General features: G+C 33.8%; 1 protein-coding gene across 15 annotated transcripts in view; it reads left to right on the top strand.

Moving 5' to 3' along the window:
* NOL4 (nucleolar protein 4) overlaps positions 1–13,551 on the top strand; it is a 521,978-nt gene that overhangs the window by 335,952 nt on the left and 172,475 nt on the right. For all 15 annotated transcript variants that reach the window (XM_072829191.1, XM_072829192.1, XM_072829188.1 and 12 more), the window contains one exon: positions 1,861–2,144. In XM_072829191.1, the coding sequence (XP_072685292.1) occupies positions 1,861–2,144 (284 nt within the window). The remainder of the gene's footprint in view (positions 1–1,860; positions 2,145–13,551) is intronic.

The following is a 13,551-nucleotide window of genomic DNA, read 5'->3' as shown; positions in this document are numbered from 1 at the left end:
CCTTCATCCCATACTTCTCATCAGAATCAGAGTAATCTTTTCAAAAGACATTTTCTTTCATATCACTTCTGACAATAAAATTGTTCCTATTTTCTCCCAAGGTCCAATAAAAGCTCTTTATTATACAAAACACATTCTCTGCCTCCCTGTCTATGCTTCTTTCTGACTCTCTTGTTCACATTCAGCACCCCAACCTTATTTCTCACCTGCCCCACACTTTCCTTCCTCCAAGATGTTGCACCTGCTAATCTCTAGGTGGGGAATCCTCTCCCCCAACTTGTTCACCTTGCTAAGGCTTACTCATCTTTTGGAATTCAGTTCATATCCCACCTTCTTTAGAACTTCTGTTATGTCTTTACCCTTTGTTTTGGATCCAAACCTTTTTTCTCTGCGTTTTAGTTGCACTTTTTTTCCATCTCTTTTAATTATTTGTGAACTCACTGAAGGCAGAGTCTTTGTTGGCCAAATTATTTAGCCCCCTCTTGGCCAAGCATAGGTAGTCAATAAATATTGGATAAATGAATGAACAGGTGAATTATACCACTCCTTCAGAATTTAAACATTATTTTCGCCAATTTAATTGATTAGAAGGCATTAAATATTGCATCCTATGAAGATAAAGCAAACTTGAAAGTGTTCAGAAATCAAAATATTATTCATGCACATCCATATTTTCTATTGTCTTCATCAATAGCCCTTAACTAAAGGAAACAAAGGTCCGTCATAATCTTTTAAAATTAATAGCAAATTCTTACCTTAAGAGAAGAGAAAACTTCTCTTAAAAAAAAAAAGAGGTAAGTTAAAACTTACCTTAAGTTAAGAGAAATAGAATTTTATTGTTTCATGTACATTTTGTTTCTTACTCTAATTGTTATTGATGTGTATTTTCTAAACAAGCTTAGAAAGCCAGAAAGTTTTGACAAATTTTGTTTCTTCCCTTTCTTCCCTGTTTTGCTTTTTTATTTTTTATTACTACAGTTATTTTATTTTTGTTATTAGAAAATTATATATGTTGTAAATAATAATTTACAACATATATAATTTAAAAATCTAGTGTCACTCCAGTTAAGAAGAAATTAATATTGACATTTTAGGCTACATTTTTTTCACTCTATATGGTTATGTGTTTTCTTTTTAGAAAATTGGGATCATTTTACCATTTTTGTAGCTAGCCTTTTCCATTTAACACTTCATGTTTCCCATTAATATTAATGGAAAATATTCAATATTTCCCATATTCTAATCATTCCAACATATATTCAGTCAATTTTTTATATTTGGTAATTTCTATCACTTTTGAGTATTTGCTATTGTAAAGAACACTGGTATAAGGGCCTTTTTACCTGCACAGAAATGCACACAATGATTATACTCTTTAGGCTTAGAAGCCCCAAAAGTTTAATGACTGGAGCAAAGGTTATGAGCACTTTTAATATTTTGAATACGAGTTAAACACTCATAAAGCTTGAACCAGCATCTACCCCACTAGCAGGATAGATGATGCTTTTATCAGAGAATTTTCACCAAATCTGGATATTCTCACTAGAAAAACAAAAACTATTTGTAAAATAATGATCAAGTTTTCTTTGTTAAATTTGCTTTCCTTTGAGATTACATTTGAGATTGAATTGTTTTCCCTATTTTTCTTTTCTTTTTTATTTTACTCCACTTCTTGTGCCTAAACATGCCTACTAGATTGTAGATAACAGTGGCTGCTTCAAAAGTTTATTTGTGAGGATAGACTACACAGGATATGTAAAATTACCACAATGCCAGGCACATATTAGGAGCTCAGTAAATGTCAGTTGAAGTAGAAGCTGAATGGCACATTAATTAAAATCAAAATATTCTTTCCAACAGATGATTCTGCTGCAGAGAGCTTTAATGGCAATGAGACTCTGGGGCACAATTCGATTGCTTCAGGGGGAACACACAGCAGGGAGATAGGAGACTCCAATGGTGACAGCAAAACTAGACTGGAACAGGATGAGCAGCCACTGAACCTGAGCGACAGTCCCCTCTCAGCACAGCTGACTTCGGAATACAGAATAGATGACCACAGCAGTAATGGAAAAAACAAATATAAGAATCTTCTAATTTCTGACCTCAAGATGGAACGAGAAGCGAGAGAAAATGGAAGCAAGGTAAGGTCACATTACAGTTCTCAGCATTTCTATGTTCGTCATGAAGGTCATAAAGAGAAACATATTTATATGAGAGATGATTATTTTTGCTAAAAATATTTTAAGCAAATCCCAATAATATCTTACCAAGAAGTTTATAACCATAGGTATCCTGTGTCCATATAAGCAATAATTTTCAGGAATAACAGTGAACAAAATGGAGAGTGTTTCAGACAAAGCTGTTGGTGTTTTTTTTTTTTTATCCAAATTCAATCAGCCAACATATTACATCATTAGTTTCAGATGTAGAGTTCAAGAATTTATCAGTTGCATATAACACCCAGTGCTCATCACATCATGTGTCCTCCTTAATGCCCATCACATTGATGTGTTTTTATACAGGAAATCACTTGATTTAATGTTTCTCCTTCATATAATCTTCTTATGGATCTGTCTCTGGGAGTTTGTTGATCTCAGATGTGAAAATTTAGCTCTCAGAACACAATTATGGACTCTAAAAAGATAATTATATAGTTTCTACTAGACTGATAGGTGTACACAGTAATAAAGTTTCAATTAGACTCTCAAGTTTGCTTTAGAGACCCAGGGACTTCAATCAGTAATTTATTCCCCATACCTGGGAGATGTGTCAGTGTTCTAGATGAAGCCTGCAGATTAAATAACTATTGGAACAAGTAATTTATCACAAACTGAATTATACAAATGAAAACAGAAACATGTTTCAGACATATCTAATTTTCTAGATTCTTTATATTAGAATAAATTACAATCCTCCCCATTCCCAATTGATTTATTATTTTTTCTTCTTATTTTTTTAGTCCTTCTGTTTTTATCTCTTTCTTCATACCCATTTTTAGAAGTACTGCCAGTTCTTTTTTTGTTTGTTTTTATTTAAATTTTAGTTAACATGCAGCGTAATATTAGCTTCAGGTGTACAATATAGTGATTCAACACTTCCATACATCACCCTGTGGTTATCACAGGTGCACTACTTAATCCCCATCACCTATTTAATCCCCATCCCCCCACTCATCTCCCCTCTGGTAACCATCAGTTTGTCTTGATTAATTTATTTAAAAATTGACTTCACATTTCTATCAGTTTGAAATAATACATGCTGGTGATTTTTGTTTTGTAATTTTTGAATGCATACTTTGAACGCAGTAGTTTTATGGAATATACATTTTGACTCCCTTCCCTCCCCCCCCACTTCTTCTAAACTAGAATTGAAGAACTGATCTTTTGACATAGATTTTAAAGCAAAATGGCTTAATTTGAATTAATTTCTGAATTTGCTGAGGCACTGTACTTCCTAAATTGGCTCTATTTAAATCCTCTTGCTTGCCTGAGGGCATGTTGCTTTATCCTCTTAAGCAAGTCACTGACCTCATCATGCACTTAAGCACTACTGCCTGAGGGACTCTGCTACAACTTTTGCTGGGGTAAATGTGCAAATACGGTCTCCAGTGGTTTAAAGCCAAATCACACAAACGCAAATAATTTTGTATTCAGTAACATGATCTGAATCAAGGTTACATTTTTATAGAACAAAATACCTTTAAGTGTTCTGACCATCTACATTTTCCACCTGGTCTTTATAAATGTCCTTTTTATGCCATGTGTTTGTTGAGTATTTTTCTAAAATTATTCAATAGTTTACTCTTCTTTATCCCCTTATTATAATGATAGAACTATGCTTGTTGGAAACACTGTTGCACATTTTAAAGAGTGAAGTTACTTTTCTACTCTCTTAAAATAAAGTTGCAAAAAGTACAGATTGTTTGGGCAATTTTGTGAGGAGCAAGATGAGAAATGGACCTGGGGAAGAGACATCCCTGGAGAAACAAAAGTTTAATAGTTTGGTAAAGGAAGAAGAGTTCCCAGAACCCACTGAGGAGTAGCCAGAGATATAGAAGAAAGATCAGAAGGATAAAGTGTATGGAAGCTAAGCATAGTCTACCTTTTAAGAAAGAGAGTGGTCAGCTCTGATGGACAATGCTGATCTATCAAAGAAGATAAAGATAGAAAATAGTTGAGGGACGCCTGGGTGGCTCAGTGGTTGAGCATCTGCCTTCAGCTCAGGGCACATGATTTCCCTGGGGTCCTGGGATTGAGTTCTATATCAAGCTCCCCACAGGGACCGTAGTTTCTCTGTATGCCTGTGTCTCTCATGAATAAATAAATAAAATCTTAAAAAAAAGAAAATAGTTGAGTCTGTGAGAACAGTTATGGAGCACATTGGGAGCAGAATCCAGAGGGATTCTTTATTCATTCCTTCAGGGATAAAAGGATATATTAAGTACCTGTCATACTTGTACTAAAGTAGTACGTAGCAGAGACTCTGCAAAGAGAGGAGTCTTTCTTTATTCATAAGATCTTTGGTAAATAATTTTGGTAAAAAGGGGTCCATATATATAGAAAAGTTTCTTAGTAAAAGTATAGGCAAATATCCATTCCTGTATTAAAACCTTGGGAGTTCAAAGTAAGAAAATATTTCTACTGAAAAAATAAAGAGGGCTTCCTAGAGGAAGTGAGTCTTGAATTTTGAAGGAAATGTAAGATTACTCTTTTATCAGGAGTCTCTTGTTGGTCACTGTAAAGGGCCTGGGATGCACAGAGGAGATGAGTTAGAGAATCATTGTCTATTTGGAGCTGGGTGGGACTTCATAGCGTGGTATTTGGGGAAGAACCCGATATCATTATGCAACATAGACCGTTAGCCACCATTTAATTTAATTCACTAAATATTGACTGAGGGACTCCTCCATGTAAGGCACTGTTGTAGGAAGCAAAAACATGGAAACGAGCAAACTAGGGTCCCAGACCCTCAAAAGCTTAAAATCTAGCAGGAGAGAGAGGCAAACCCAGGATTATAATGTGATTCCATAAGTGATATGATGGGCAAAGGCAGGGTGAAATGAGAAAAGAAAGGTAGAGCACCTTTGGGGCTATAATGATCTTAAGGTTGACTTTATGCAGAGATTAATGCCAGAATGAATGTGAAGTGTAAGTAGAAGTTATTCAGACAGAGAGGATTATATATGGTAGAGCATGTTTGAAGGCATAGAGGCATGAGAGAGCACACTTGGCATGGAGATTTGCAAGGAGCTTCACATGGCCACAGCAGAGAATACATGTGGAGAAATGGAGTATAAAGAGATTCCATCAATAAAGGTGTCATGGGTCAGTTCAAGGACTTTGGATTGTATCCCATAGGTAAGTTTAGTATGATAAGGTTGTAATCAGGTTGGAATTTTAGAAATATTATCCTGGCTCCCTCAGGACAGATAAATAGGATAGGGACTAGGAAATATAAAAAAAAGGCAGAAAACTGGTTAGAGAGCTATAATGGCAATCTAGGGAGACAATAATGCAGGAATACAACAACAACAAACAGAACAGATGGCTTTTGTTCTTTTGATATTTTATTTGTGGAATATATATAGCTCCATAGATTTTATATTGCGAAACTCCTGGGAATGTTTTTCACATACACTACAGTATGAAGAGCCTCTTTCTACCTCCCATTAGGATGTAAATTCTACTATAAGAATCATGTCTACCTTGTTTACTGAGGTATGTCCAGCATCTCGCTTAATATTGGGTACATAGTAGCTTCTTGAATAATTTTGAAGAAATAAAGGTTTATCGAATGTCGTAAGCAGAGAACATTCTAGAATAAATCTAGCCTTATTGGCTTGATTGCCTAGGTGAATGATGACTCCATTTCCCAAGATTCAGGTGAGAAACGTTTGAAGAAGTAGTTTTGTGATACATAAGGTTTACTGTGCCTATGCAGTATCTATTGGATATATTTGATAGACATTGGGGACATATGTGTCAGCTCAGAAGAAATGTCCAGACTGGAGAAAGAAATGTGAAAGATTTAGAAGTGCAGCTTAAAGCTGTTGTGGTTGCTGAAATCACCTCAGAAGAGCATAGACTAAAGAGACAAGAGAGTCAAAATATATCATCCTATAGAAGAATATCAGCCCATCAAGAACAAGTGGCATAAATAGGAGTTTGTAGAGGGGGAAAAAAAAAAAGAAAAGAAAAGGAGGAAATGAAGGCAAGCAGATAGGAGATGTTTTAGAAGCTAAAGTGTGGGGCATTTCAAAATTGGTATGTAGTTAAATGGAGTAATCCTTAGGTGAAATGCCCCAGGTCTCAACCTGGACGATGGTTAAAAGAGTTAATGCTAAGAGTTGGAGTTAAAACATGTGGCAGAAGAAAGAGCAGAAATAGTGGGAAAGTAGACTGAAGACAGTTATAGAGGCTGAATGGGAAAGTTGAATCATTTTAATTGTGAAGGAGACTGTGTCTGGAATTTTGTTTTAGGGATTCTTCTTGCAATGTGAATTTGTATGCAGAGAGCTCTTGGGTTCCTGGCTTTGGATCAATATTTGCTCTACCTGAAGCTTATCAGGTGAACTTCGTACTAAAGGTTTAGCACTCACCTGTCTAGTTAGCATTACCTTTTGTAATCCTTAGAAATAAACACTTCTTTACAAATTTGTAAAGTGACACTACCAATTTCTCTTCCAGTATTTTTCAGTCTGGCCTCTGTCATAACTTGGAGTAAAAAAGCTTAACTATATAATATCTTTGAAAAACTTAGATTTCTGTGAGTTTGATATAATCTATTTTACAATTGTACTGAGTCATATAAAACAAAAATAATTATAAAGCACTTAAAAACCTGAACAGTGACTAGAAATGCTTAAAAAGAATAGCTGAGCTGGACTATGCCATTTACCAATTGCTTATTATTATGCAAATTCACTCAGTAAACCAGTGAATCACATTAACCAATCTAAAAAATAAATATATTGCATTGAAAGAGTTTAGGTGATATTTATTTTCTGCTAGCAGATGGCCACATTTTTAGAGGACAAATAGTAACATTAGAAATCAGAAGGAAGTAGTAATGTTGTTTAAAAGCTCAGAAAATGAGACTCATGAGCAAACAATAAGAAACAAGTTATATGGAAAAAAAAAGGCTAAGAAGACAAAAATTTGGATATAAACATGTTTAAAATTATTAAGTGAGAATTAAAGCAAAATGAAATCTAACAGAGGGAAATATATAACTTAAAACAATATCATTGATTTTTTGTTTCTCTTTTAGTATCTGTGACCTAGCTGCATTATACTTAAATATGGTAAAATATTCTGAATCAGTCTCCCAAAAGACTGATGTTTCAAGCAATAACTGTGGTAGGAGGGTGATTATTGTTTGAGGGTTAATGTGTCACTGTGGTTACTGCATATTTGGTTTGGTTTTTGGCTCAGTTCCCAAGACCCTTCAATCTTCACTTTATTAAAATATTTTTCCCCAAAGTGGTCCATGAGACATTTTTTTCAGTGAATCTTTCCTTTAAATTCTTACCAAATGGGTAAGAATTGATATTCAAATTAAAGTTTATAAAATACTTATCCTAATTACCATTAAGAATTGCTATGTAATTTTATTTAGACATGATGAATGGAAGCAGCACATTTTTCTAAATATCTCTGTAATATTTAGGTGTAATGAGATTGCCTTTTAAAACATAAGAGCCATAGATTTACTTTTGGAAAAATATTATCTTGGTCTTTCTTCTGTGGATATTTCAGCTCATTATTGTTTTAATTTGGTGATTTTCAATATCTAACTTCTTGATGTTAAAGATTTGGGCATGGATCTTCTTTAGGGTAGAAACAATAGATATATTCAATGAATGTGCACACTGTGCTAGGCACTGTCCTGAGTGCTAAAAAAATTAAAAATTAAAAATTAAAAAAAGTCTCTGTCATTAAGAACTCATTTGACCAGAAAGATAGACACATAAGAAAATAAGTGTGTTATAATACAGAAATTAATTTGTATGTGAATGTGCCTTCTAGGCCTACTAATGGTTAAATAGGAGATAGACACTTGGTGAAAGGGAATAGGAAATCCTCAAAGAACACAGCATTCAATTAAGGCCTAGAAATGTTGAGGTTTGAAGTAGTGAGAGGTAAGTCTGGAATGGTTGTTCAGGGGTGTCAGACTAGGGTAGGCTATGTTTTGGCTAAAGTTCAAAGCTTGAACTTTACTCTATTTGACAGGCTTGCTTAGGATGTAGGATAGGAAAATAGCATGGTCAGATTGTGTTTTAGGGTCATTGTGGCATCTTTGTTACAAGATGGCTTTAAGTGGCATAAAAAGACAGGAAGCTACTAACAGCATGAGGTCTTGCCTTCATGAGGTAGTGGTAGGGATGGAAAGAGCAAAGAATTAAGAAATATTTAGAATATTAAATGGACAGAAAGGGGAGTTTGATTAGTTAAGGGATGGAGAGTGTGAAAGAAACTTAGAGCCAGAAGATAAAGGGTATATCATTTCTGATATTAGGATGTTATGTCAACTCTAACAGTGACAAACACTTGTGTATGCTTTCATGTTCATAACTCAAACCAACTCCATCTAGTAGGAGAGCAAGTCTTTTTTAAACATAAGTGCATAAAATCTAATGGATGCTAAGCTGTTTAACTAATATTAATTATACACATTAATTATACACTTAGTTAAGTGTTAGGGCCTGGTATTGAACACAGGTCTTCTGACTCTGCAGCCCATGTAGTTTTCACTGTACCCACACAATGGTTGATGTTGTGTAGGACTAGTTATTTCTATGTACCATATGGTGACTATGATGAGCAAACTATCCAGACAGGCAGATATTTAAAACAATTAGTGGGGCTGCCCGGGTGGCTCAGTGGTTTAGTGCTGCCTTTGGCTCAGGACGTGATCCTGGAGACCTGGAATCAAGTCCCAGGTCGGGCTCCTTGCATGGAGCCTGCTTCTCCCTCTGCCTGTGTCTCTGCCTTTCTCTCTCTGTGTCTTTCATGAATAAATAAATAAAATCTCCAAAAAAAAAAAAAAAAAAAAAAAAGAAGAAGAAATCTAAAATAAATAAATAAAACAATTAGTGAATAGTTCCTTGATAAATGGCACATATTTGCAGTGGTGTTTATTATACAGATATTTGTTCTGCTCTCTTCTATGAGATATTTTACATAATAATATACTAGCGCCTCTGTTGGAAAACTAAGCATGTATCCATTTACTGCTTATGTGCATAAATGTAAATAAATGAGTGGTTGAATTAGAGTGGGTCCTTAAAAAGCCCTAAGGTAAATTTTAGACTTACATTTTGTTAACTACCAATTTAAAATGACATCTTCATGTATTTTACATGCATACACATATATTTACATATGTATTATATATAGATATATGGAGAGAATGTGTATATGTTTTATATTTCATACTTATGAGTTATGTGAACTTCAGTTATGCTCATTATTGGACATATTTTTTTCCTTCTGTCTTTAGATCTTTTTTTAATCAAAAGATATATAAGAAGGATATAGTATCAAATGATTTTTTTGTAGTGTCTATCATATTTGCAACCTAAATTTAAATGTGTATAATGCTTTAGCAAAAAAATATGTGCCTTATTCAGGGACTGTTAAATTAACTACTCTGTGGAATAATATAGTTTTAAAAACCGCTTCGTTTTACAGATGAAGAAATTAAGACCTATTCAAGTGACTCTTAACACCCAGATCAGTGTCCTTCTGAATCATGATGCTGTCATGGTTACCACCTGCATATGCTTATATTCTTGATATGTTACTATAAGAAGGAAAGGGTAAAGTCAACATTTGTGAGTGCCTACTATGCATGATACAGTCTATATTTGCTCACTTCACATTTACTATATCAGGAGAATGGAGAAGACAAAGGGCTTCTAAAATTTATACCCTGAAATGTGCAAAGTGAAGTTAGATTTTAATTATCTATATACAGCAAAATATACATTTTGAATTCCCTTTTAAACATATGAGTTCAATTGGTTCACTGCAAAATCTCAAATGATCCTCCAGCCTTCAGTGCTATGTATTGATAAGTATTCTGGTTAGAGTAATACGTTATAAGTTTGGCCAAAATACAAAATAAAGAAAACTGAACAATTATTATCTTTGTCTTTATTGAATGGCTAATCAATAGCTTAAAAGAAATAGTGTTGTATTTTATATACTTTTGTATTTTCTTTCTTTCTTTTTTTTTGGTTTTGGAGTGGTTTTTAAATTTTATTTTGCCTACATATGTGTACTTGCCTGTCTTATGTTTGTATTCTGTCATTTGGAATAAGATAAAATGTTTAAAAATATCATTTGGTCTGTGGATATCTTAAGAATGATAGAGGAAATCTAAGAGAGAAAATCATAATTAATATACCCAGAAGTAACTCATACATGTCTCAAAATAGTTGGTATTACCAGGACTCATTGAAAACACCTTGATATTTACCCAAATTTGGGGAAAGAATAAAAGAAGAAATACCAGAGACCAGGAGTAATACATTCTAATTTGTCTCAATATAATAAAGTTATATTGTTTTCATTAATGTTAAATATTTGATGTCTTGAAGTACATTCCTGAAAGCAATTATCTGTAACTTTGTTATTAGTATGATTTATAAAAACTTTTTTTGAAATAAAGATCTTGGGGTTATTTGGAATCAAGAGAATAATATGAATGAGAGTTTGAAGAAAATAATTAAGTAGTAAAAAGTCATAAACTTTTCATCCCAAGGAATAATAATAATGAAAGATGACATTATTGAGTTCTTACCATCTGCCAGGCACTATTCTAAAAACTAACTCATGTAATCCTCATATAACCCAATGGAATTAGGCTTTGTTATTATTCCCAGTGTTACAGATGGGATAACTAAGACCCAATGACATCACAAATATGGTTACACTAAGAGTTTCTAGAATTTGGATTTAAGCCCCCAATCATTTTGCCCACATTTCAACGATACAATTTGAGTAGAGATCATGGGACAGGGCCTGAAAGTGAGTAGCAAATCTAACTTGGTGCTGAGACTCCCCCAGCTGCTGTTTTATGGCTCATAGTTTCCCTTATCAGAAAGCCACACTGATCAACTCTGTGACTTGGAGCAAGTCTTTACCTTTTAAGCCAGGATATTTCATTAGTAGGGATAGTAATACTTGACCTTTAGGCAATTGTGACAATTAAATAAGGCTATATGCATTGTTTATATAAGCACATAATAAATGGAATTTCTGTGATGGTTATTACTAGCTCCAGAGTTTGGGGCTTAGCTAAATCTCATAAATATTTATTTGGAAAGTTGAATATCCATTTTTTTATAGCCTACAAGTACTTACTGAGATTGGCAATTTGGAGCAGCATTTTACTTTATATTATCTAGTAAATACTACTATATTTTATTTCTCCCTTTAACCCCTTCTTCCTTCCTTATTTTCTTTTAGTTACACCTATTTTCCAGGCATCTGGAATATGTAATACATTCCCAGAGGTATTTTATAGGCATTTATTCTAAGACCTATTTCTGTGTATATATAATAGATACTCATGGAAATAGATCCTAGGATACCTTGCAATTTCTGCTTGTTAAAATCTACCTGACCCTGTTGGAATCTGTCCAATTCAAATTTCACTGCCTTTATAGTATCTATCTTGATTAACTCAGCCAGGAAAAAAAGTCTTTTCTTTTCTGAACTTCTAAGGAGAAAGATCCATGAGGAATAAGGACAAGGAGTCAGGATGGTAAGTTGTATGAGTGGTGGATTGTTTGGTCACACCTAAAGTGATTTACATGCATAAAACTTGCTCCTTACAAAATGTTTGTTGAGCAAAAATGATGCAGTGATGTGGAAATACATCCTATTAATCTTATCCTACCCACTTTCCTATACCAATACTTGCTCACATTGCCACCTAGCTTCTCCAAACTTCCCACTATGTAGTTGACTCTGACCTTAATCTGAAATGTGAGTATGTCCTGTTCCAGGCAATATGTATATGATCTTATTTCTCTGGGCCATGGATTCTCATTATATTTCATCAAAAATAGTGACTCAATTGAATAAGACACCAAAAACAAGCAACAAAATAAAAAAACAAATGAGGTTACATTAAATTTAAAAGCTTCTGTACAGCAAAGGAAACAAAATGAAAAAGCAACCTAAGAATGGTACAAAATTTTGCAAACCATATATCAGATAAAGGGTTAATATGCAAAATACATGAAGCATGAATAAAAGCTCAGTTTAAAAAAACATTTAAAAAGGAGCAGAGGAACTAAATAGACATTTTTTTCCAAAGAAGTCATCCAAATGGCCAAAAGGACATTAAAAGATGCTCAAAAGCACTTATCATCAGGAAAATGGAAATCAAAACCACATTGAGATATCTTACACCTGTTAGAATGCCAATCATCAAGAAAACTAAAGAAGATAAGTATTGGAGAGGATGTGGAGGAAGGGAAACCCTTGTACAATCTTAAAGGAATGTAAATTGGTTCAGCCACTATGGAAAACAATATGGGGTGGGTTTCCAAAAATTAAAAAAATAGATCTGCTGTATGATCCAGGAATTCCACTTCTATGTATATATCTAAAAGAAGTGAAAACAGGATATCAAAAAGATATATACATATCTCATATCTTCTATATATTAATTATGTTTTATTTATTTTACATATATATGAATATTATACAGCCATGAAAAAGAAGGACATCATGCTATTTGCAACAACATGGATGGACTTTGAGGACATTATGCTAAGTCAGATAAGTCAGACAGAGAAAGACAAATACTGTGATATCACTTATATGTGGAATCTATATATAAAAAAAAAAAAGCCAAACTTGTAAAAACAGAGTAAGATGGTGTTTCCCAGGGGGAACGGGGGGTAGGAAAACAGGACAGATGTTGTTTTAGGAGACAAATTTACGGGCAGCCCAGGTGGTGCAGCGGTTTAACGCCGCCTGCAGCCCAGGGCGTGATCCTGGAGACCCTGGATCGAGTCCCAAGTCAGGCTCTCTCTGCATGGTGCCTGCTTCTCCCTCTACCTGTGTCTCTGCCTCTCTCTCTCTGTGTCTCTATGAATAAATAAATAAAATCTTTAAAAAAAAGGAGACAAATTTACGACAAATAGTAAATTAGTCTTAGAGATCTAATGCACAGTAAGTGAATATGGACAACAGTATCGTATTATAATAATCAAACTTTGAGACTTGATCTTAATTAATGCCATAACCAAAAAGAAATGACAATTATGTGGTATGATAGAAGTGCTAATTATTGCTATAATGCCAATTATATAACTATATATGAGTGTATAAAATTAACATGTTATACACAAATTTACACAATTTACACAATATCAAATATATTTCAACTAACAAAAAATAATGACTCAAATAAATTGAATTTCTAATACGGTGATTATTGAGGATAGCATCATTGAATGCTGGTAAAGGAGATATTTGGAAGTTTATGAGGTCTTGTGTTGTTATTCTCAAACATTCACACTAAATG

This window comes from Canis lupus, chromosome 6 (assembly GCF_048164855.1).
Source record: "Canis lupus baileyi chromosome 6, mCanLup2.hap1, whole genome shotgun sequence".
In the NCBI taxonomy this organism is placed as follows: Eukaryota; Metazoa; Chordata; class Mammalia; order Carnivora; family Canidae; genus Canis; species Canis lupus.
The sequence above is the reverse complement of the archived record's forward strand: the minus strand, read 5'-3'. Positions and strand labels throughout refer to the sequence as shown.